General features: G+C 42.6%; 1 protein-coding gene across 7 annotated transcripts in view; it reads left to right on the top strand.

The window, feature by feature from the left end:
* akap9 (A kinase (PRKA) anchor protein 9) overlaps positions 1-26,017 on the top strand; it is a 52,537-nt gene that overhangs the window by 5,754 nt on the left and 20,766 nt on the right. For 6 of the 7 annotated variants that reach the window (XM_062558460.1, XM_062558462.1, XM_037474659.2 and 3 more), the window contains exons 2-22: positions 1,009-1,278; positions 4,988-5,032; positions 5,505-5,567; positions 6,525-6,665; positions 7,117-7,272; positions 7,420-7,554; positions 7,658-10,537; positions 11,521-11,595; positions 12,956-13,094; positions 13,306-13,376; positions 13,484-13,604; positions 13,839-13,936; positions 14,061-14,166; positions 14,500-14,734; positions 16,153-16,204; positions 16,982-17,329; positions 17,753-18,034; positions 19,492-19,628; positions 19,815-20,026; positions 21,730-21,920; positions 25,623-25,785. In XM_062558460.1, the coding sequence (XP_062414444.1) occupies positions 1,009-1,278; positions 4,988-5,032; positions 5,505-5,567; positions 6,525-6,665; positions 7,117-7,272; positions 7,420-7,554; positions 7,658-10,537; positions 11,521-11,595; positions 12,956-13,094; positions 13,306-13,376; positions 13,484-13,604; positions 13,839-13,936; positions 14,061-14,166; positions 14,500-14,734; positions 16,153-16,204; positions 16,982-17,329; positions 17,753-18,034; positions 19,492-19,628; positions 19,815-20,026; positions 21,730-21,920; positions 25,623-25,785 (5,920 nt within the window). The remainder of the gene's footprint in view (positions 1-1,008; positions 1,279-4,987; positions 5,033-5,504; positions 5,568-6,524; positions 6,666-7,116; positions 7,273-7,419; positions 7,555-7,657; positions 10,538-11,520; positions 11,596-12,955; positions 13,095-13,305; positions 13,377-13,483; positions 13,605-13,838; positions 13,937-14,060; positions 14,167-14,499; positions 14,735-16,152; positions 16,205-16,981; positions 17,330-17,752; positions 18,035-19,491; positions 19,629-19,814; positions 20,027-21,729; positions 21,921-25,622; positions 25,786-26,017) is intronic. The other variant, XM_062558461.1, reaches the window with a different exon arrangement.

Here is a 26,017-nt window from a genome sequence, read left to right as displayed (position 1 = left end):
CATGCGTGCGGAGGTGCACACATCAGAAGTCCTTTGCCTTTTACGCTGTGTGTGTCAGGTGTTATGTGACCATGGCGACAGGTGCGTACAGCGTGTGCTGCATGTCCTAGTTAGGGAGGGATAAGTTGAACAGCAGGTAATGTATTTGTTGATATTTCCATTAAAGGTTGGTTGTTTTTTCTAACATTAACTTCTACATGCTTAGATATGCATTCAAATTATATAGATTTGGCTAGTACCACTTCTTCTAATATTTCGAGGTGTCTGTATCTAGGGATTGGAGGATACAAGTTTTTGGATGAATTGATGCGGGTGAATCCATCATTGGGATTATCCTGTATTCCGATGTTCTTTTAAGGTTATGATTTCGGTCACCGGGTTCATTGGGATTTCCTGAGAAGGCATTAGCACGGTATCCTTGGTAACAGTCTGTGGCAATTCGTGCAACACCTGTGCTGTGACACCTGCGACTCCTGCCGTCTGCCCCGCTCAGCCGTCTCTCAGCTGTGCCCACTTCACTTACACATTATATAAAGAATAGCGCTCTGACGCCAGCGACGCAGAGTGGATTGATGTTCAAAAGGGATCTTTGACATAGTTGGGAAATGCAATCCTTTTAGTCGGGATTAAAACCTGGCAGAGCAGGAGGCATGTGTCCGGTCATGTGGACACCGGGCGGGACGACTTAGAGCAGGGGAAACGCCCTTTTGGGGGCAAACAATGTTTTACCAAACTGGTTCAACTCCGAGTGGGTCCATATTTTTCTTTTTTTTTTCTTTCTTTCTCTTTCTAATTTTTTTGTTAAAAGTATAACTTTCTTCTAGACAGACTAACGTTGTTAGTTAGAAAAAAGCAGATGGCTCATGCTCTAGATAAAAAGTAGTAGAATAGAGAAAAATAACTAAGAATTATTGTAGAGGATGCTTAAACTTTTAAGGACCACGAGTGAATCAGAAGGTGTCATATATATTTGTTGACCATTTGCCATTTCCCCATTTTCTTCTCCAGTTGGCTGAATATCGGCAGAGAAAAGCTCACGCAGACTCCCAAAAGAAACAGAAAAAGAAGAAGAAAAAGAAGCCGGGAGAGGACTCTGAGGGGGATTCACAGGGAGGGGGGGAGGTGGAGCCCAATCCGTCTGTGGGGAGAGACGAGGTCTCAGGTGGAGGACAAGATGGATCAGGAGGAAAAAAAGATCCACCCACCACAGAGTTTACCTTTGCCAGGACACTGCGGAGCGGAGACACCATCAAACATGACCAGACGTACACCATAGAGGTAAATAAACAGAATCTCTGAACATTATTATTTTTATTTCCATGCATAGGCAAAGAAAACTGCAGTTTAGTACATTGCAGTTGTTTCAGAAAACACCCCAAATAATGATAATAATCAACTGGTCCTGAAGCCAGAATTGAAACATTGTTTGTTTTGTGTTTTTTTGGAACCATAAAATATTCAGTTTACTACCATAAGGTGTGTAAGTGTTCAAAATAGTTTTCAAAAGTCAGTGATACCTCAATATTTGGTAGCATAGTAAAATCCTCATGATGTTGTGAAAGACCTGTTGCTACAATATTATAAAATTATGACTAAAGCCATTTTTGTATGCTGCTGCCAGAATATCCCCTCAGAGAATCTGTGCTAAAAATGAGTTGACCGACTTAATGCTGTGTATATATAATACATTATATATATATATATATATATATATATATATATATATATATATATATATATACATACACACACTCACAGTATATTTTGAGATTTTAATCTGTAAATTAATCTTTGACTTTGCATCCTAAGAGTAATGTTTAGACCTCTCAATACGACTTAATACCCTTTTGAGGTTTGTTTGGAGCATGCTTTTAGTTTGCATTAGTGGACATTTAGCTTAAAGAAGGCAGCAGACTCAATTGGAAACAGGAACTTGAGTAGAAGATAATCCTGTGTGTGTTTTTGCTTTAACACCCAACTACTCCTGCTTCACAAGCCTATTGGTTCGTTGCCCTACAGATCTTTTTATAAATACGGTTCAACACGTCTGTTTTCATTCAAAACATGGTTTTCTCAAGAAGACCATTTAAAAGGATAACTACTACTTTCTATGTGAACTTAAAACATTTGGTTGACGTTCAAACCTGTAATAAATTATGTTCACTAGCCTCAATAATGTTTCTGATAACTATTGAGCAGAAGATGAGCTCATCCAAACAGTTCGGCCTTCTTTTTTCCTCCTCCACAGTTTGAGCCCTCAAATCATTTTATCGGCACTGTGCAGCCACTTGTTGCTGACCCCACTGTACATTTGACGCGTTTTATGCCCACAAATCTACTGGTTGCCATGGAAACAGACAACTGCTTTTAAACAGGTTGAGATGCGTCGGTCTGTGTCGCCAACGCTTGTGGGCATGCAACACTTTTTTTCGCATACTTGAATGTTGATTAACATTTTTGTTGCGTTTAGGAAAATAAAGAAGAAGAAAAAATCACCTTGGGAGCAGGAATCCTGTTAGAAAAGGCTGTGGGACATTCTGTATTTTTATGCGGCACCGATGGGAGCTGTTCTGTATCACAAACAAGTGAAACTTGTGCATTTTAAGAGGCTGAAACACCCCTTTAGTGTGTGAGAATTATTTATGCTGTTGAATGATGTAACCCATTGAAGTGAAAGGGTTTATTCTCATGTTTTGGTTCTCTTCCACGTCTAACGGGTCATGTGGTCTGATTCTCTTGGTTGCTGTGGAAACATAACCGCATCAAAATTTTCCATTGTGATGTACACTCACCGGCCACTTTATTAGGTACCCCATGCTAGTAACGGGTTGGACCCCCTTTTGCCTTCAGAACTGCCTCAATTCTTCGTGGCATAGATTCAACAAGGTGCTGGAAGCATTCCTCAGGGAGTTTGGTCCATATTGACATGATGGCATCACACAGTTGCCGCAGATTTGTCGGCTGCACATCCATGATGCGAATCTCCCGTTCCACCACATCCCAAAGATGCTCTATTGGATTGAGATCTGGTGATTGTGGAGGCCATTTGAGTACAGCGAACTCATTGTCATGTTCAAGAAACCAGTCTGAGATGATTCCAGCTTTATGACATGGCGCATTATCCTGCTGAAAGTAGCCATCAGAAGTTGGGTACATTGTGGTCATAAAGGGATGGACATGGTCAGCAACAATACTCAGGTAGGCTGTGGCGTTGCAACGATGCTCAATTGGTACCAAGGGGCCCAAAGAGTGCCAAGAAAATATTCCCCACACCATGACACCACCACCACCAGCCTGAACCGTTGATACAAGGCAGGATAGATCCATGCTTTCATGTTGTAGACGCCAAATTCTGACCCTACCATCCGAATGTCGCAGCAGAAATCGAGACTCATCAGACCAGGCAACGTTTTTCCAATCTTCTATTGTCCAATTTTGATGAGCTTGTGCTTGTGGGACCATTCTCTGTAAACCCTAGAGATGGTTGTGCGTGAAAATCCCAGTAGATTAGCAGTTTCTGAAATACTCAGACCAGCCCTTCTGGCACCAACAATCATGCCACGTTCAAAGTCACTCAAATCACCTTTCTTCCCCATACTGATGCTCGGTTTGAACTGCAGGAGATTGTCTTGACAATGTCTACATGCCTAAATGCACTGAGTTGCCGCCATGTGATTGGCTGCTTAGAAATTAAGTGTTAACGAGCAGTTGGACAGGTGTACCTAATAAAGTGGCCGGTGTATTTTACACTAAGTAATTGCAAATGCAAGACTGTTGACTCATGGATGCGGCAATCCATTAGAATTACACATCAGCAGCTGCAAGTAAGCTTTTTCTTAAATCAACAAGATTATTCAAAAATGTTCATAGGCTAAGTAACACTTGGCCAATCATTTTCTAGGCGCACTTTGCTTTTCTGATTTGCAGTCAAAGTGAAAGCTGTAATTGTTCTGGCCTCAATACGGTTGCATTGTTTGACCCAGGAATGAACCCAAAAAAGGACTTAAATAAAGACCATCATTACTCTATAGGAGTGAGAAAAGAACTGGGGGGAGAGATTGCAATTTTCTTGGCCAATTCAAATGTTATTATGCTTTTTTTGTTTTTTAAACCCGACCATCAGATTTTCTTTCTAAGAAGAACAGTTGACAGCAAGCCTCCGTCATCAAAGTCAGTGTAGACCTTCATTGTTCATCTATAGTGGTTATTTACAACATCAACAATGTTATTTACAACTCACAATTTAAATTTTAAACAAATGCATGTGTTTTTTTATTTAAATACCTTATTTAACTATGAAAATACATCTTGGCATTATTAGTTCTAAAGGAGCAATAAACAATACACGGAGCATTAATACAACAGCAAGCAACTATTTGCTATGTAAATATTAGTAGAGAGTATACTGAAGCCGGGCACGCCTCACGTCTTTCAGAGCATGTTGTCGCTGCCCTGCAGTCACACTGCGGTCACACTGCGGTCACACTGCGGTCACACCTGATGTAGGCCCAGCATTGTCATGGAAGTAAAGTTTTCCCCTGTTTCTGTTGACGCTGTCAGCGCTGCTAGCGTTGCTAGCTGTAAGCCATGTCTTAATATCAGCTTTGCATTGTCAAAACATCTGCTTCAAACTTTTTTTTTTAAATACGTTCTACAAGTTAAAATGTTGACACTTATATGACTATTGATGGAAATGTAAATCCTGTAATACTGAGTAGAGCTTCAACACATCACAACCAATTCAATGCAACCTCGGTTGAAGAAGCATAACAAAAAAAGAATTGAATAAAATACCACTCATATGAAAGATGAGATATTTAACTTGGATTATGTTTTATTTTGATGCCCTTTCTGTCGTGTACTATCCATACACTTGCTTAACAAGTAATGTTTTTGGAGTGAAATCCCTTAATTGTGGTTGCTCACATATCTTGTTAGTTTTCTACATTCACTATTGATGAAATGCTGTTCATCCTCTCTGTTGCAGCCGGAGAGTGAAATGTCCACTACTGCTGAAGATTACTCATCAGAGGTGAGACTATAGTTCTGAAAATATATTTATCAATTTGTGATAGGAACCTTTTTTCTCCTTTCAATTTTTTATTGAATTCAAATATGTTTAACAATGCCACATTTAAAAGCTGCGGGTGGGTTCATGGTCACGCATGTGGCTCACTTCCTGTTAGGGAGATCCATTCAAGGCCCTGAAAGCGATACTTTTGTTGTTAATAATAACAGCTTATTAATTAATTAGTTAATATGAGTTGTTGTTTTAATTGGTTAGTGTTAGTGGAGACCTGATACAGCCAACACTAAACTACCAGACTGGTTTGAACAATTTCATATGCTACTAAAATCTGTCTGTGGTGAATTAATCACCAAAAGTCAACTGCAGCCTAGCATTTAATTTCTAGAAAATATAGTGTCTTAGTTTCAGTCCTTTGCCTGTTCTTAAAATGTTTCCCAAATCTTAATATTTCACTGATAGCATTGTGAATTAACAGGTAAATGGGTGCCATGATGAGATGACAGAGAACATAATGATGCATTCGGAGGAATTTATCTGGGTACAGTAATCTGATCGAGCCGTTCTTTTGTCTCCGCTAGTAAACCCACTGATTGCTGGTCATAACTCACTCTGCTTATACCTTTTCCTCTGCAAGTTTCTTTTTACCCACTAACCAGGCCTGTTTTATGCTGTACTCACTTGACTCTACATCTACACACACACACACATATACATATACATATACATATATATATGTATATATATATATATATATATATATATACATATATATATATATATATATATATATATATATATATATATATATATACATATATATATATATACATATATATATATAAAAATAGTCATGCTTCAGGAGTTTAGGAGGGAACAGGGCTTTGTGACATTTTTGTGCTGTACGCTGTGATGACTGTTACACAGAGCTTCTGTCTCGAGGTTCATGAGGTGATATTTGAACAGAGGGAACAGACACCAGGGAGGTACTTATCAATGCAGCATCCTTTCATTTCTTGAATTTGTTGCAAATTTACAAAGACTTGTGTTGGATCCAGTCCAAAAATGTATTTAAGGCATAATATTACAATATTCAACCCTGTTTTACAATTGATTGATTGATGATAATGGAGTTTCATTTTGTCCCTTTTAAGTGAATATGTTTTTAAAAGTACTATTGTAGTTTTTGTTCACATTTCAACATTTTGATTTCATTGACGGTTTGCTCTTAAGGTATTAAGCTGAGTTTAGTTACCTTGCAGGCTTTTTTTAATTGCATTTACTCAATTATTTTATAAGTCAGTTTTTGGCCATCCCTTCATTAATAACGCAATAGTTGTTAACATTAACATGTTTTACTATACATTCCTTCATGTTGCTTTTGTTACTAACTGCTGTCGCTCTGTGGTGGTGACTAACCGCTAAGCTAATTTTAAAAATATTCTATTGGGTTGCTTTACCGAAAACCTTTTTAAAAAGTGCTGCCGTTCCTGTTCAGGAGGAGGCGGAGTCCCTGCCACAGGTAACCAAAGGAGGAAGGATGGAGGACGCTCTAGCCGCCAAGACCCAGGCAGTAGAGGAGCTGAGTCGAGAGCTGGAAGAAATCAGAGCTGTCTTTGGCACAGAGGGAGTCCACCAGGTAGATGTTTTAATAATCAAAGTCAAAGTCAAAGTAGCTTTATTTGTCAATTGCTGCATGTCAGACATACAAGTAATCGAAAAAACGTCTCCCACACTCCCACGGTGAAACATATGAAGTGCACAGGCACAACAACAGACAAGACATTTTTATACAAACAGATAAAATATTAAAAAATAAATAAATATAAATATAAAAAAGTTAAGTAAAAACACATGCAGATACACGTACGGCATTCATTACAATTCATTACAGGTTATAATACCGCCATGATGATGATGATTCCTCATCCGCCTATTATCTCTAGAGGACATTTAACCCTCACTTTGAGGGCACAAACTTGTTTATTCCTTCATCAGAACGCTCTGATGATTTGAAAATCTTGTATCACGTATTTTGCAGTTGCGCATTCTAAACGGGGATTTAACTTAATTGCATTTAATTTTTCTAGCTGCAGGATTTTGAGGCTGCTCTGAAGCAGCGAGATGGCATCATCACCCAGCTCACGACTAATCTTCAGCAGGCTCGTGATGAAAAAGATGAAATCATGAAAGAATTCCTGGAACTTACAGAACAAAGCCAAAAACTCCATATTCAGTTCCAGCAGGTGGGAACTAAGTCTCAGCTTCTATTATATTAGCTTTTCTGTCATACACCACCTACCCTCGCAGGCAGCTACATTGTCCTTTTGTTCCACTACTCTCTGTCCATGTTTTGAATAAGAAACAAATGCATGCCTATGGAAAACTCCCAGCTGCAGGCGGGCGAGACGCTGAGGAACACCAGCCACAGCAGCACAGCCGCTGATCTTCTGCAGGCCAGGCAGCAGCTCCTCCAGTACCAGCCGCAGCTGGAAGAGCTCCAGCTCCAGCTCAGTCAGATGGAAGTGGTGAGTTTGCCTCGTGGGATCCTTACACATGCTCTAATAAACGGAATTGGTTACACATCATGCTGTCAATGTTGCCATTTCTAATCATTGGTTTTTCTTGTAGTCACAGCGCCGGTCAGAAGAATCATTCACACAGAGGATTAACGAAAAGGACCTGCTAATTGCTGAACAAGAAAAGCATATATTGAGCCAGAAGCAGTTGTTGACAGAGCTGAGGACGATGGAGCAGTCTTTTGCACAATCACTGAAAGATAAAAATCACTTTATTACGGAGCAAACCGCAATAATCACAGAACACGAGCTGTCGCTCACCCTGCTCAGAGAGGAACTTGCTCATGTGGGGCGGACTACTGATGAGAATATTATAAACCCATCTGATGAGAAAGACTTGATTATAGCAGAGCAAGAGAGAGTCATTTCAGAACGTGACTGCTCTCTCACCCAGCTGGAGGATGAGCTGGAGGCTGCTGAAAAAGGCTTGCGTGACCTCCAACGCCAAATGGCTGCTAAGGAGTCGGAGCTTGAAAGCTGCATGGAGGATTTGGAGAGTAAAAAGTCTGACTTAGAAAGCTGTAAAAGTGAAATAGAGAGTTTTACATTGGCACTGGAGAAAGAGCGAGCAGAGTTAGAAAGCTGTAAGGGGGAACTTTCCGCCTCACGACAGAAAGAGCGGATGTCCTCCAATGAAATCATGCAGCTCATGGGTACCGTGGAGGACCTGCAGAAGCGTTGCCATCAGGACAGCCTGTCTGAGGGTGACACTATCCAGCAGATGCAGGAAGAGACCTTGAGGAGGCTCGAACTTCTCAGGGCAGAGCTGGATGAGATGTACGGCCAGCAAATCGTCCAGATGAAACAGGAGGTTAATTTGCAACACGCAGCGAAAGTGGAGCAGATGGCCGAGCAACATCGCGCAGAGCTCAAGGTTCTGAAAGCACAGCAACTGTCTCAAAGCTCCACGGTTAGTGTTGAGGTGGACACACTCAATGCAAAGATTAGGGAACTTCAAGAGACATTAGAGAAGTCCCAAGCCATGCAGCATCAAGCCAGACAGGAGCTTAGCCAACTTGCCCAAGAGAAGTTTGACCTGCAGGCCAAGGTTGAGGATCTCCTCGAAGATCTCCGTTCTGCTAAAGAGAAAGTGGAGCAGGTCTCCCACGGCCTCGTCTCTCAGGAAAACCAACAGGGTGAACTGAGGCGCCTCCAAGAGGCCACTGACAGTCTAAAGAGCGAGCTTGCTGCAGCTCAGAAGGCGGCACAAGAAGCGGAGGTGCAACACGACTCTGAAACCACCAACTACAAGATCAAGCTGGAGATGCTAGAGAGGGAGAAAGATGCCGTGCTCGACCGCATGGCGCAGTCACAGGAAGCAGAGCTGGACCGACTGAGGACTCAGCTTCTGTTCAGTCACGAGGAAGAGCTCACTCTCCTCAGGGAAGAACTGCAAAGGGAGAGCTTCCTAAACACAGAGAACCTCCTGAATGAAGCCGCTATCAAACACGAGAAGGCGTCTGAGACGTTGCGTAAGGGTTATGAGGATGAGCTGCATTTGTTACGAAGAGAAAAGGCAGAGTTTGCCACCGAGAGAGATGAGCTTTTTCACCAAATCGTTGGACTCAAGGAAGATCTAAAGCTGGCTTTGCACAGCTCCAAAGCAGATGAGCTTGTCCAGCAGCTTCAGGAGCTTCAGGTAGAGCTCGAGGAACTGAGAAAGGGAGGAGGGGAAAAAGCTCGAATGGAAAGGGAAATTCAGTCGTTGCATAAAAAGACTGAGATGCTTGACAGCCAGACTAAAGAGAGAGAACAATGTTGGGAGAGCAAATGGAAACAGCACCAATTGGAAAAAGAGGCATTGATAGAATCTAATAAGACTTTGAAAGACGAGTTGAATTCAAAAGTTCTGAAAATCGAGGCACTCGTAGCAGAGAACAATCAAATACAACAACGTGTAGTCAGGCTCGGTGAGGAAATCGAAACGCAGAGGAGCACTTTCTCCTTTGCGGAGAAGAATTTTGAGGTAAACTACCAGGAGCTGAAGGAAGAGTACACATGTCTTATTGAAGCAAAGACGCAGTTAGAGGAAAGGACACTGAAGGAGACACTCGAGTTTGAGGTGAAAATTGCCAGCCTTCAGTCACAGGTTCGGGCGCTGGAGGAGAGCGGCGGAGATCTCAAAATGGAGGACGTGAGTACAGATGGACGGGAACCAGCAGTGATCGAAAAAGATACCACCGAGCTAATGGAGAAGCTGAATGTCTCGTTGAGCGAGAAGGAACGCCTGGCCGAGAGGCTCTCCGAGGCTACAGAGCGCCTGATGTTCACGGAGAGCAAAGTTGGACGGCTGGAAGAAGAGTTGACGAGAGTGAGACAAGCCAACGTGGAGGTCACCCCGCAAAGTGAAAGCCCGGGGAAAGAACCGCAGGAGAAGCAGGAGACTATTAGGGAGAAGACATTTGTGCAGGACACCCATACAAAAGCCAAGTCCCAGCCAGAAGAGCGAGCCGACAAACCGGTTTGCTCCTCTGACGGCCATCGCCTTCAGATTCAATCCTTGCAGGAGGAGATAAAGTCTCTTCAGTGCCTCTTACGGGCAGCCGAGTCCGAGAGAGACGCCACCCGGCAGACCTCGGAGCTGCACAGGCTTCCTCCGCAGACTCCGTCTCCAGCAGCCGTGGGGGAGGGACCTGTTGACGGACGATCGTCCCCCCACAAGCCCACAGCACCGGGGTCAAGTAGGCACAGGAGACGGCGGAGGTCAAAGCAGGAGCGCAAACTGGGAAGTGCCTTTGCAGACTGCAGAGAGGAAAAACAAAGGGAGGAGGCAGAGGAGGCGGTGGGGGAGGAAGAGAGAGCAACAAGTGCTGCAGAACCGGAGATGCAGCCGCAGATGGAGAGGCAGGTTATGTCACGTTCACAGGAAAGGGCCAGTGAGGAGGACTCCACTGACGGACAACAGGGGGACGGAGACTTCGTCCACAGACAGGTAGGTGCTTGCGTGCATCCCCGCTGTCCAGTTGCTTTTTTAAGTGTGCTAAAATTACCCCTTTTGTATGATTCAAGACTGCACGGGGAAAAAAAGGAGCGTAGTCAAAATTGTATGCTGTAAAAAAAACAGACTCGCAATGAATTTAAAGTGGGAGCCAGATGAAGCTTTCACATGGAGCTGAGTGTGGCCGAGGCGTTTCAGCAGTGACATGTCTGAGTGAGTGTCTGCGGCTCATCGCTGCAGCCCCACTGTTGCCTCCTAAAGAGCCATATGTTGTTTTTTTTCAAGTTTGTGCCGACCATTTGGCGTAATTTCTTCTGTGTTACTGCGGGTGGAATAAAGTGAAAGAACACGCACGCACACAACACAGCCTGCACGAAACGGAGAAGTGTCGAGACCATTGGCATTCTGCTCATTCTACATAAAAGGAAAAGGAAATGCATAAAAGGAACACTTTACAATATTGATGATCTGCACTCATTTGATGCTGCTTTTCCTCAAAACTGAATTTGACATTTATATTAAAATGGGCTGAAAAGGAAAAAATCCCCCACAGATTTCTGATAGCTTTAAATCACTGCCACTGGGATGATATGTGTCTATTCTAGTTTCTTTCCATCTTGCAGGGAGTAAAGGGTTTAAGGTGAGAGGCCGTTTTACCCCCTTCTTGTGTCTGTCGCGTCAAACTCTGTCATTGATACGAGGCAAAAGATGGTTTACAAGGTCCGTCTGCCATTTCATATCTGTGTTCCATTCCATTGTTTTTGTCCTGGGTCGGAAACACTGCATACTGTCCAGAATGGAATGTTCTCTCTACGTCTTTTTAGTTGACAGTTCACTGATCAATGACTGCTCTTAATTGAACAGATCCTTTCATACTCCGCCTCCATCAATTTCATAGTTAATAGTTTCATAGTCTGCTTTTGCTTAGGTAACATGTGACAGAGTTTTAAATATTTGTCTTGTGTTTGCCTGTTTAGGTGAGCAGCCATGGGACGGACCATCGCACCGAGCCCGTTGTGTGCCAGCGAGCTGAGGGAGAGACCTCTGAGCATGTAAATGTCACTTAAGCTCACATCCTGCCCTTTTCAATGCTGCTTTGAAACATCATACATCATACAGCATACCATGCAGGAGCATTTAGGGGTTCTTACTAAACTGTGATTTAAAAATGGTATAAATTCAGTCTCCTTTCGGCCTGAGGAATGGCAGCAGTTCACTATTAACATCCCCAAAGTGCTAGACCAGTTTGCTTGTTTGTGGGTGAGTCTCATCGACGGTGATGTTAAAAAAAAAAAAGATCTCAAAAGTCTTGCCGTCAGACCGTTGTAGTTAACAAGCAAATGAACCCAACCGATTGAACCGTGTCAGTAGTGGTATAAAAGTTGTCAGGGCACAGCCTTGCTGTAAAAGGAAGGAAGAAAGAATCAAAGGTTCGACATAGAAGCTCCAAACATCTTTCTGCCACACGGTCGGACGACCCTTCACAGCGACCCGAGGAAGCTGTCGCTGTGAAATATTTCTTATAGAAGCTACGCTCCTGTGCCAATATCTGCTGATTCATTCTACTCAGACCTCGAAAATCTCAGTAAATTTGCTTAGCAATCATCCATTTTGTAATTTTATTTAATTTTATTTTGGTCACGTACAATATCCAAACTACAAATAAACTCAGGCAGTAGTTGTTCTGTTTCGTAGTCAGCCTCACCATTCTTGTCATAGAAGTGATTCTGTTTTTGCTGTGTGAGTCGCTGCAGCACATCATAACACAGCCGCTGAGTGTTTGTCAGGCACCGAACAACCCTCATCTGCATGTTTCAAGCAGCAACATCTGAGCCGCCTGAAAGGACTCGTGCACTAGAGCGGATGTGTAGATTACATCATAACAAATTTTTTAAATACAGCCTAATTCAAATGTAGAGTGTGCTTTACAACCCATCTGGCATCAAAGGTAAATGAATCAGTTTAATATTTGTGTTACCCTAACAAATTTGTGCTAATGCATAATTAGAAAAAGAGACCTCACCGCCTTTTGTTCTGTCACCGTTGTGATAATAGCCGACCTCTCATCCGGAACGGAGATGGCTTGTGCTTACTGCACTCAGAAATAATAGGATTGATGGAATTATGTTGTTTGATCATATCCCCTCATTACCAAATGAGGGGATATTTACCCTATTCCTCTATTTCCCCTTATTACCAAATGGATGTAGCATGCTGCACACTAATTTTGTGTATAATTAGTAATAAAGTCATATGTACTTTTTTACTCTTTTCACAGCTTCTCCAAACTTTTCCAAATATTTCAACCAGACATTTAGATTTATGTCTCATTTTACATATTTAGGAACATCAAGTCCCGTTAGCTGTTCAATCCAACCGTGCTAATGGGATGACATTTTTTCCCGTGGTTAGGGTGAGTGCAGGTTGCAGTTCGAGGCCCAACGCATCAGCCTGTCTCAGATGCACGCCGCCCAACTCGAGTTGCTGCAGGAGGGTTCAGACGCCCGCACTCACACCCTTGAGCTAAAGCTGCAGAGCTGGAAAGATCGCGGTGAGCAAGATGAGCGGTTGTGTAGCTGGTGGACTTTTGTGTGCATTTGTGTTAGTTGTGTGGAATCCCCTCAGCGATGGTTTTGATTTATCATTCATGAGGGATCAACACAGATAGCCTGGGTATCTGGCATTTGATTTGGTGCTGTTTGTTGTCTGTGTGAGTTAATCAACTAGTTATAATTCTGTAATTGTTTTCTTTTTCTTTTCAGATGATCCAAAAACTTTCAAACGCCACCACTTGTTACAGGCTGTGTCAGAAGAATGCAACGAGATCATTCAGGTAATTTCTGGCCGTATTGTTTGAGGTTTTCAGAATTAATTTTATTAATTTGTGTTGCCATGTTACTGCTTCGATTAACCTGATCTTTCTCTCTGTTTTGGGAGCAGTGTTTTCAAAGGATGTTTGGTAAACAGCTTTTGGAGAGTGTTTCTGCAGAGGACCAGCCGCCCCCTTCAGTAGAAGGACCCGACACTACTGAATCCAGCTCCATCATACTGGAGGCCAGGGGTAAGTTATCCATCAAATATATCTAATTACAGTTTAACAAAGGATTACAGGTGATATAACACATATTTCCATTGTATGATCCACTGTGGGCAATAATTAAGTTCAAATTATATCTACAAAGTGCTTTTTGATTAGAATTAATTTTTGTGATCAATTAACCGAAAAGAAAAACGCTGTCTCCTTTTGAAATCCTCACAATTTCATCTACAAAGCAAATGGGTTTGTCTTCTCTAGAGCTCTGCAGAGATCTGCAGCAGGCGAGGGAGAGGATTGAAAATGAACATCATCGACTGTCGCAGCTCCAGGCCCAGCTGAGAGCTGATGGGAACAAGGTCAAAACACATTTTTAGAAATGTCTGCAAAAGATTAATTTTTGTATGGACTTTTCATACATTAAAATCTTAGGAATAAATAAGATAGTAACAACAAACGTACAAATATCTGTCGGTCTCCTAGATGATGCAGCTGCAGTCGGCATACGACGATCTGAAGAGCAGCAGTGAGAAGCAGATCTCTGACCTGCATGTGCAAGTTTCTAGCTCAAGTCCCTCTACAAGTAAAGGTAAATGGAAAGTTATTCTTTCTTACAGGAAAAGCAAACAATCGCTAATGTCCAGTCAAAACACCTCTGTTCAGCAGCATATGTAATATATAATGTTTATGTATGTGATATACTGTATAATGTTAACTGTGGCTGTGGACGACCAACATAAAATGTAACCTGCCTTTCTTTCAGGAAGGGTGTGCAAATGTATTTTTGTATTATCTTCTGTTGTTTTCTCTTTTCTTCTCTTCTTACATGATGTTCTTATCTTTAGCCGCAGTGACAAATTCATCCCAAAAGGAGTTTCCAGTTGTGCGTTTTGTGTTTCACATCCCCTTCTCTCTCTGTTAGATCAAGAACAGCGGCCTGGTGCACCAACTATCTCCCTCCCCGAGGAAATACAGCGGCTTAAGGTGGAGGAGCAGGAGAAGCAGCTCCAGCTGGAAGAGAGTCACAGACAAGAGATGGAGCGTCTCCGAGCTCACTACCAGCAGCAGGCCACGGAGAGCGAGGAGCGCTACGCCACCGAGCTCTTCATGCTGCAGCGGCGGTTGCAGGAGGTGGCAGGTGCTCAGACCCACGACAGGTGAGGAGGCGACACCATAATGTGGATGTTTTTACCTATATGAAATATATTTTTTGTAATTATGATTACAGATAATGATAATGATGGCAAAAGAAAATGGGTATTTTATAGAGGGCACTTTAGTAGTGCTTAAAATTGCACTTACTTTACTTTACTTCACACAGTAGTTTTCCAACAATAGTGCACTTATTGTAATTTGCATGGGATAAATATAATTGGAAGAGCTTGGATGACATTTAGATTCTTTTTCAAGTTTAACATAAAACAGTATATGTTTTTTAAGGTAGTACTGAAGTACTGAAGAATTGTTTAGAAGTGGAAGCCACTTGACCCATTTCAGCTGACAACAAAGCCTCAACTAATAGAATATTCAATAGGGGGTTTAAAGCCTTGTTCGGGGATTGTGTTAGTCCGCTAACCTAAAAAAAGAGACCTTCTCCACATGGCTTTGAGTGTGATTTGAGAGTGCTTTGTAGAAAAAAATGAATGAATATGAAATTTGATTTGTGCACCACTAATTATATGAGGTTTCCGAATGACTCCCAAGTCTCCAAAATACAACTATAATATATTTGGAGGCCCATATCTATACATATATCCACGTACATATATGATAACTTAGTCTTCCAAAACCAAACTACATGAGTGTGGTTGAGCATTTTCACAGCCTCCTTCTGTTTCTATGAAACCTGAGGGGCCGCTGCCCTCCACTGTTTGATATCATAAACATGACTACTGCAGTGGTTTTCAACACATGTCTTCATGTCAGAATCAGAAGCCATTTATTGCCACATATGTTACACAGGAATTTACTTTGTGCATTGGTGCAATATAAGAATAGAAATTCTTGCCTCATAAACAATATACAGCCAAGAATTATCAATATATACCGATAACCTTCTTATCTTACTTTTTGCCCCACAGTCATGTTAAAAGGAAAATATTTCATATATAATAACATATTATATTAAATAGATTATATACACTAAATGTAATATTCATTCAGTAAGACAAGGTAAACATTAAAGACAGTGTGCTTTGTCTTGAGCGGAGACATTTAATTCATTCTTTCTGTATTTCTTTGTTTAAAAAAATGATTGGAATGTGAAAATAGTTAAGTTAATGTTAACATTCTCTGATTTCAGCTTTTCAGATGTGAAGTTCTGATGCTATTGTCATATATAATATTGAATCAATGTTAGGCCCGTAGGACAGAACAACGAACTTGAATACAATTTTAGCAAATTGTAAGAACATATTGGTGAAAGCGATCGAATAATTTCATGGTTTACTACTATATTTAATTTACTACTAATGGGAACGTATTTAAAAAGAAGCTATTTAAAAAACTATTTAACTTATTTAATGTGGTAGACCAATTAATTTTGAGCTTTTGTTTTTTCTCCCTGGCTATCCAGCGCGCCAGAGTCCAGCTCTGAGGGGATGGAGGAGTACGAAGAGGAACTAAAGGTTTGGCCTCCACGTTTTGCCCTCATCTTCTAAATCTTCTATGTGGCATGCATGACATCTTACTACGAGCTGAAACGTGTACACGCACTAAGACGCTGTGACAGTGAGGGTGGGTGGCCGCGTTCAGTGGCCGCCTTTAGGCTAAAACGTGCCCTAAATTCCACAGCTTTGCTTCAAGGGCAGCATCACGAACGGCCTTATATCAACGATTTGAAAGCATTGGACGTTACATAAACTGCTGCGTCAGCGTGTTCCTCATGAACCAAGCCGACGTATTTTAGCGTTGGCGGCAGCATGAACGGAGGACTCTGCCTTGAGCTCAACTCCCTCTCTCACTCACGCCACTCCAACTGTGTCTTTCCCTTCCCTCCGACCTCAAAGGTTCCACAGCTCGTGTGACTGCTGAGATCAGAGGGTAAGATGAGGTAAAGGATCGACAGACGCAAAGGAAGAGCGACAACGGGAGAGAAACTGAAAGAAGCCGGGCATGCTGATGCACTTCTTTGAATGGCTTTAAGCCTTTTGGATTTGAAATGTCAAGCTTGAGGCGAGTGTTACCGAACAAGTGGAATGACTGATTCAGACAAGGAGACAGACACAAGACCGTCTCTGTATCCTCCTGCGGGGTAGAGGGAAACCACAGAGTGTATTTATAGTGGTTAAAGAGCAAATGTGGTTCGGCTATAGTAAAGAGAACTTGTGTTTCAACACAGTACAACTGCTGTTATCTGCTACACCAATTTGTGTTTTGTAACTTATAGCTGCCTCTCTTTGCAGGCGCTGGGTGCGGAGGAGCTGTCAGAGGGGGGGGTGGAGGTGCGCTGGCCCGTCAGGTCCGCGGGTCTGACTGCACAGCTGCAGGCGCTGAGGAAAGCCCTCTTCCACAAGTATGTCCAAGAAGTAGCTGCCCTCAAAGAGCAGCACAAGCGCGAGCTGAGGCAACTGACGGAGGAAAAGGAGCAGGGGAGGAGAACAGCGGAGCGGCAGGAGGGAAGGGGAGCGAGAGGGGAGGATCCCAACCGCATTAATGGGACAACAAGCAACGGCTCCAGCCTCGGGGCGGCTGGGCCGATCGGGCTGGAAGACACTCAACACTGGGAGAGAGTGCAGGAGGAAGTTGCCAAGGTAGGTGGGGTTTGTTTATTTTGACGTCAGGTCAGTATCAGAAAAACTGGTAACGGATAAAGTTTATAAGGTATGAGATGACATGGTTAAAGTTTTTATGAAGGGTCAATCCAATAAAAGGTTAAATCATTTCAGTCAGATCACTGAATCTGGGTTCTTAGTAATGAATATTTGCGGTTATATTTTTAAACTAAATATACCTTTTGAGTCGTTGACTGCAGGTGGGATGAAAAGAAAAATCTGCAACCGTGCATTTTTTTTTTTAGAAGACAAAACAACAAATAATAATCCATGGTATAATCAGTAATGACAAGCATTAGTCGCAGCCCCAGACATTATTTTTATTTTAGTTTTATTCTCACCTCAGACGAGAACCTGAGGTGTGCTAAGTCTCGTTATCCTTGTGTCCATATTTTCTGACAGGCCATAGTTCAGATGTCCGTGGAGTTTGCACAGCAGGTTGAGCTGGCTCGAATCAACAAGAGTGCCTGCCAGAGGAGCGCTGCCATGCAGACCCGCTCAGATAAAGAGGAGGTGGAGGAGAGGGAGGTCGTGGAGCGGATGAATCTCAGAGCTCCGCTTCCCTTGGGCGCCCAGCTGGAGGAGGTGGAGAAGGAGAGACTAAAGAGTGAGCTGGAGAAGAGGAACGCCGAGATTAGAAAGTTAAAAGAGGAGCTTCAGAAAAACCAATCTAGAGCCGAGCAGGTGAGTCATTGAGCTGTCGAGATGAAACGTGTCGATTCCACTTCATTCATTTCATCTCCCGTGTTCTCACTGCGCTTTGTCGCAATGCAGGTGTTGCATCGCTTGCCGTCCCTAATTATATATGCTTGAATTAATGTGCAGTTCCCACATGTTTTTCCTCTACAACCTTTTATTTCATAAGCAAGAAACCTAATGTGTATACTCTGCAAACTCTTACTCTTGTCTTTAAAAGCGTACTATACCAAAGTTATTTTACTCTTATACAAAATAAACTAAACTTTGATTACAGAGTTTACTTGCTAATCCACAACCATCACAGAAAAAAAAAGATTTATATTTTCTCTTGGTTGGTCTCCTCGTGAAGATTTGGGGTTATTTTTCTGCCTTGAAGAGCTAATCCAAGGGCCTGCTAGGCTTTCACTAACCATTTATTGCATGATTAAGCTTTAAGTGTGTGATACCAGTGGCTGTCAGGTTCAGTGTTCTATGTAAGATGATTTGCTCAAACAGCAATTCGGTAATGATAATTCAGTAAAAGAAAGTATTTAAGCTTCAGTAATGAGATGGGTGGAGATGATGAGAGAATGCCTGAGCTTTCACTGAAAACACTCAATTGAGATTTTTACATGCGTTATGTTATACTCTCCAATATTCTCCTATATGATATCATCTTGATTATATTACGGTGAAAATTGTTCAGCCGGAAGGATCTTCTCCAGCATGAAACTCTTACTTTGGATAAAAGTCTTGGCCCACATAACATGGATGAAACAGCTCAAGCTCATTTAAACTTCTGACTGATCATTGTAAAAAAAACTTTCCGGAATAACTCAAACTGAATTACCATGTCAATGCAGCCTTAACTAAAAAAATAGAAGTAATATATTGGCAATTAAATGGATGTTCATTTTGATTGACAAAATAAACATTCCGTATAATAGAAATCAATGCTACAGTGCCTCACAACGTGGAGTCAGAAATTACAACGTTTCTCCCCAAAACAAGTTTAATCTTCCAGGCATTTGCACTGTCTGTTGTCTTTCCCCCCGGACACCATGAAGCACGCTCTAGTCCGTCTAGATAAGGGATTCTTTGGCTGTGTCCTTCTCACTCAGCAGTAGAGTCTGCGGGAGAAGTGCAGCGACGCTGCGTTACAGTTGTTCTTTCAGGAGATGGAGCTGTTGCCTCTGCAAGTCAGTGTGCCTCAGGTGCACCTGTTGCCATAGCAGCACAAAGATAGTAGTGTTCCTCTCGGCCGGAGGGAGTTAGAAGTGCGTCTTTGTGCGCGTGTGTTTGGTTTTTTGTGCCTGTGTGTCCACGGGTCTGATTTGAATGCACTTTAACTACCGGCCACACATACAGCCAGCCGCCCTGCAGGTTTTTCGTTTTATTTTTATCCAACCCCAACTTTTTTGATGACTGGGCTGCTGTCTGTGTTCTCGCTGCTTCCTGTTCAGGCCCTAAAGAGGAGAGAAGATGGTCAGGGAGAATTGGAAGAGGAGGAAGATCGAGGCGGGCGGATTCTGGAGCAGACTGGTGGAGGCAAACCGTCATCAGAGGCTGATGGAGTTTCCTCCGATACGGACGTTGAAAGGTAGTGACAGAAACTCCTTTCAAACGGTTCCATAATAAATCTTTGTGCACCTTTCTAAAACTATGTATTGCATTGCATTCCATGATAACATGTGTCTTTATTTTGATTTATATCAATTAAAGACAAAATAGATTAAAATGACAATTTTTACTTGTTTTTTTACATAATTGTTTTCGCTGCTTTTAGAGATGTTTTGCGTAACGCCAACAAGAAACTCAGCCAAGTGCTGGTCGACGTCCTGAAGACAACAGCAGCAGCAGAGGAAACAATGGGCCTCCACATGCAAAGTCTGCGTGACGCTTTCAGTGGAGCACAGCAGGCTGCACCGGCCGAATTCACCACGCCGACAGCTTCCCGGCCAAGACCTACCACCAGACCCGCCGGACCTCATGCTGCAGGCAAGTCCGATCATATCTGCATCTGCATTATCATTCGGGCCATGGTCAGACTAACATTTATGGCCTTTTTAGGAATCACTTTATTACATGTGGATAAAAAATATGTGTTGGAGTTTAGGAAACTCGCGTCTGTGTTTGTAATTTAAGCTGACTCCTTCTGTTGCCGATATAGCCCGTTGTGACAAAGTGATGTTGCACCATGACTACAAAATGCTATTGCATGAAGGATGGACCCTCCACTCTTTTTTAGTCAAGCCTCCAGTTTGTGGTTGTTTATTTCATAATGGAAAACATTTATCTTTTAATATATGTAACACACAAATTCGGGGATCAAATGCAAATAATATCTCGGGCAGTTAGTCCTGTGAGTGAGAATGATATCAGATGTTCCTGCTGTGTGCATGGTTCTATATAACTGAAGGTGGTGCCTCCATGGCAGCTTAAGACAACAACATGTCATGTTAACAGGCTAATCCTAATATTTACTCTAGCTGTCTCATGGGACACGATACTTTCGCAACACTATGCCATGTAGTTTTATTGGGTTGGATATGGCTGACATTATTCACATTGTGATCCTTGTGGTGAAGTCGATAATTAATCTATAACCACAGAGTTGCATAATGGTGTCAGCATAATGAGCACGCCTCTGCTTACACAGCCCTGGGTTTATCTTGATCTAAATTAAAATACCGTATTTTCGCGACTATAAGGCGCACTGGATTATAAGGCGCACCTTCAATGAATCTCCTATTTTATAACTATTTTCCTATATAGGGCGCATCGGATTATAAGGCGCATATAGAAGATACTGCAGTTGACTGGGGTTGCATTATGCATCCACCATATTGGGCTGTGCTAAATCAAACTTTATTAAGCGTTCTGAAAACTCTTCACTCCCATGGTAACGTTGTTCAAACGTTAATGTGGATATTAACAATATCTCTGAACCTCCAACTTTCGTTCTTGATTAATGAAAATATTCTTGGCAAATGCTTTCGTCCATCTTGCATCGAGAGGCAGCGGCTGGAACAGACGGTGGACCGTCAGCTCGATCCCGACATCCAACTACGAGCTTTTTAACCTCAGCAGCTTTAATATACTCTATTGGAGCTGAAATTACCACGGCTGCTGGCACCAGACTTTCCCTCCAATGGATCCTCGCTAACCAGTATGGATCAACCAATTGATCCATATATATGGCGCTCCAGATTATAAGGCGCACTGTCGTTTTTTGAGGAAAAAAAAGGATTTTAAGTGCGCCTTATAGTTGCGAAAATACGGTATTTAAAAAACAATGTAGAGTTTGAGCTTACCTTCTGCTAGCGTGGGATTCTTTGAGAATGTGTATGCAGGTTTTTCCTATGTCATGCAGTTTAAAATGTTATTTTAAACCAAAGGGTGATTGCACTTCAGTTCTGTATTCAGAACCACCCTGCATCCATCATAAATATAAAGTACACGTCTAGCTTTTTTTTTTTTTTTTTATGCAAGCTTCAAATGTTTTTTGTAGTATTTACCGTTTGTGCATTTGATAATGCATTTGCTTATTATTCTCTGACAGTATATTGGTTTAAGTGATCTAACCTGTTAAAAAACATCTGTGAGGTGTTCGAAGACGCTGTATTGGCTCTATAATCTAATATAATCTAATATAAATCCAGTTTGTGTGTTTCTGATCTCTGTTCCTCTGATTGTACCAGGTCTCCCTGCAGAAAGCTGTCAGGGCAGTAAGATACCGGCAGACCCTGTGAGTCTGTGGTCTGGGGGGACTGATCAGCAGATGATGGAGAAGCTGCTGCTATGTAACAAGGAATATCTGATGGGAATCAGCAGCCGGCTCCAAATGGCTCTGGAGAAGATGTTGATGGCCATCACAGACACCACAAACCAGGTACGAATTTCTTGTATATTCTATTGTTTTCTTGCAGAAGAATCGGTTGTGTTTAATCCAAGCCAGGCTTTTCAGTTTACACTTCTTAATGATCACTTTCTTGCCGATGAGAGGAGAATATGGCACATACGACACACACTTTTTGACAGTAAGCATGCAGGTCTCTCAAAATACAAACTCTGACATAGTATTTGGCTTCAGAAGAATTCTTCATTCACACTCCTGTGTGTGAGCAGAAACCTCCAGTGACACATTTAGGCTTTGTCAAAACATTTAAATACCCGTACTCGACACTGTTAACCCCCTCGATGGGTTCCTACCCCTGTTCATGGAGGCATAATGGGGATGAGGCTGCAGAATGCGGCCGGCAACAAGGTTGGCCTGTCTAGAATTCCCAGACAAAAGAGCCTCCTCATTCCCAGCGGTTGCCTGTAGATACAAGCTGTATTTACACGGAGCTTTTGTCTGTTCGATCAGCCCAATCGTAGTCAGTAGTGCACAGGGCAACTACACCCCCCCTCAGGCCGCCCATGCAGTGGGCCCACTGTTTCCAGTGTCAGCCCACCGAGATGTGGCTTTAACTGGGCCATTGAGTGTGTAACTGTAACTGACTGCACAGGACATCTTCCCGTTGGCTGAAATTCATGCGTTACTTACGCTGAGCTGGGTTTTCATCTTGCCGGTCTAAAAATAGCTTTAAAGACAATTTGGGCCAAGCATCACTATTGTCCCAGCATCAATCTGCACCACAGAGTGACTGTTGAATAAATCTATTAATTTAAATAAATATTGATTCCCTTTTCCAACATGTTATATTTTAACAACATTCAAAATAATACTTTATTTGCAGCCGCATTCCCTTTTTACGACTCCAAGTATACACCATTAACAGGCCAATAAACTAATCAACAAAGCCTCTTAATGGTTTGTTCAATGATCTCCCCCTTGTTATTGATCGGATATCCATTAGTCTTGTCTGCGAGCGCTGCTGGGTTGCCACGTCTTGCCTGACGAGCCGCGTCGTAAACTGTAATTTATTCGACAAGCCGGTCAGGAATGTGGAGTAACTTTGAACAAATGCTGTAAATGATTGGCCTTTGCAAGGTGTTTGCTCACTCGTTACTTACTCCCATTATCTGCCGGTGAGGCGTGGACCTTGTTCCTCTTCAGCCGGTAGGACCGTTGACACGCCAAACACCAACAGCAGCTGTGTCAGCTGTGTCAGAACACCTTGATTGGTTCTTTCTGCCTCTACGTAGGAAGGGAATCTAGTTTGACAACTTTTTGTGTAAAGGGCGTGTGTTGTTTGTGGGTTATTTGTGTGTAGAGGTAGAGCCTGTGATCTATTTGCAAATCTACCTGGCCCACTGGCTCTAATTACTGAAGCCACACCTGCTTCCCTCCCACTCCTGCTGAACTGTATCCTGCTGTATTTGATCCATGTAGGAAGTGAAAGAAAGAGCCTCTCCTCTTGAAAGGCGCAAACAGCTCTGAAAGTCTGGAATTGAATTATTTTAAGCCGGTAGACGGAGGTAAAGTGAGTGTAACAGAGTGACAGTAGCCCGCCTGGGGGTAAGTAAAGCTCGCCTGGCAGGAGAGAGATCCGGCGGCGGTAAGTCATATTATAGTAGGAGCAGGGGAGCATGCGTGGAGCAGGAATGACGACAAACCTAGAAGGAAGTAAAAAAGAAGAGTGAGAAAGACTTGCGATCCAAGCGCCGTCATTCCACAGGCAATCGCTCGCACTGAACAACTAAAAGGGGCCACGAGAGGTTTCCCTGCAGGTCGGGGGTTGCTGCCGCGTCATGGTATTGTTAATGAATCTCCAGAGAGAGAGAGAGAGAGAAAGCGAGAGCGAGCAGAGAGAGGAGAGCAAACCGGAGCACAAGTGGGGGTGTGATCGTTACCGAGCGACATAATATGGTTTCACTCTGAGAAAGAAGGTCAGAGAGAGCAGAGAGAGCACCATCGAAGAGAAGAAATGCTTCCCTCTGTGATTGCCAAGCTCCTGTCGGATTCAGGAATGCCTTCAAAGCCGTCGGACCAGGATGTGACTTGCACCTGCTGTCATGGATGACACTTTTCTTGAAAGGACTGTTGCCGGATGATTTTCTCTCTCAATAATTACCTGGCGCTTGTACCTGCAGCATGTGATTGAGACGTTGTGAGTGTCAGCTTCTCCATTTGTTGTTTACTCTTGTGTGTGTGTGTGTTGCAAACACATAGAAACTGTTGCTTGGAGCTATCCACACTAGCGTTGCTCGTTGCTTCATTCCCCACTGGACTCTATTCTCACTTGTGGCTGGACAGCTCGGCATGACGGATCATGAAAAATAGAAACTTGATTTTCAGAAAAGGAGCTCCGCCATAACAGTCTAAGGTTGGGAGTCCTCCCTTCGTCCATTTATCTTTTACCATGGATTCGTACCGCTCTTACTGGAACTCTGGCGTGCAGAGCAGCTCGTGGGTGGAGGTGGAGGACCAGGATGTGTACGAGGTGGAGTCTCGCGTACCCCTTCCCCGACCGTTCCCACTGTGCAGCACTTTGAACGAGAGGAATGCCGTTGTGGTACACACGCAAATCTCTCATATCAATCACAGGACTAATGGTCACCTCCTCAAAGTCATCTCCAAAATCTCCCTGCCCACTCCGCCGTACACAGTAAGTCTATGCTGCCTGTTTCAGTTTTTTATGCTCTCCGTGCGCAGAAGCGATGAAAGTTGAGTGTCGTTCCTCGCAGGAGCACATCAGCTGTTTTATTATCACCTTTATCAGTCAGTGTGGTGTTACCACTTCCCCTTTCCCATCATGTTATACAATAGGACCTTTGCTCAGGTGGATATGAACTATGGAAAGTAGCTGTGGGATGAATGTGAGTGTGTTGGCGGGTTACTGCATGATTATTTCATAGCTGTGCCACTCGGAAAAGCTGCCTTCTGTCACCTGACTAGAAGGTCATTAAATAAATATGATATCATTATCTCAGCGGGTTTATGTTACATCTGCACATTATGTTATTGACTTTTGTATGAGTTTCCCTTGTGTCTAAGGCCTGTGCACTTACAGTGTGTCTGCACATGAGGCAGGAAGACCATGAACTGTCGTCAAATAATTTCCAACCTGAAAACAAAATGCTTTTCTGATTCGGATGAAGGAAAATAGCTTGATCTACAAATTAGCTTTTATATTAATCATTGAATTCAATTTGAATGCAGATCAAATTTAAGTAGACAAGATGTTTTTTTCAAATTGACAGGAAGAGCTTGAATCTACATCTTGATAAATTGGATATTTAGAATATTTTTTCTGCTTGATTTTAATTTCAACTTGTTCAACTTTGTTTAGTTGTTTGCTAATATTTATATTATCCATAGCGATTTAAATCATGGCTTAGCTCCATCACCCAACTTCCCTTTTTTTATTTGGAGATGAAGCGATTACAAATCTTGCGGTCAGTCAAGCAAAAACACGGGAGGCCACACTTCCAATAAAGCAGCTCTATAGTTTTTCATAGAGATTTGTATCACCGGCTTTTGATGATGACTAAAGACATTATACAGCTGTTTTCATCAGCTGGTTGTCCTTCAAGTAAATACATGTTATATGCAATATTGGACTCCTTTTTTGACGGTTGTTCTCAGAAGCTCACCTACAGCAGTCCCAACTGTTTTTGTGTGTCACCATCTCTCCCTTCTCCCCAGCTGGAACATGCCCGCCTGACCCAGACCGAGCTCATGCGGGAGTCCTTCCGCCACAACCAGGAGATGAGCGAGCTGCTGCAGAAGCAGGAGGAGCTGCAGGAGCGGTTGTCAGAGGAGGCCCGCGTACGTGAGCAGCTGGCTCTGGAACTTCACCACGCCGAGGGTGAGCTTCTCTGGATGACAATGCTTTTTTCTTTTCTTTTTTTACACTTAGGATATACAATCGTCACAGAATTAATCAAAGGGTTTCTCTACCTTATTGGATAACTTAAAGCCGTTGTCTTCAACCTCTTTACAGAAGAAATGTAGTACTCACTGTTTCTTTTTGGACTCTCAATTGATGACGTGACAATTTGTGGAATGATTTGAGAAAACAGATCGCATGAGGAGGAACT

This window comes from Pungitius pungitius, chromosome 17 (genome assembly GCF_949316345.1).
Source record: "Pungitius pungitius chromosome 17, fPunPun2.1, whole genome shotgun sequence".
NCBI classification, from domain to species: Eukaryota; Metazoa; Chordata; class Actinopteri; order Perciformes; family Gasterosteidae; genus Pungitius; species Pungitius pungitius.
Note: the sequence above shows the minus strand (reverse complement) of the source record. Positions and strands in the feature narration are given on the sequence as shown.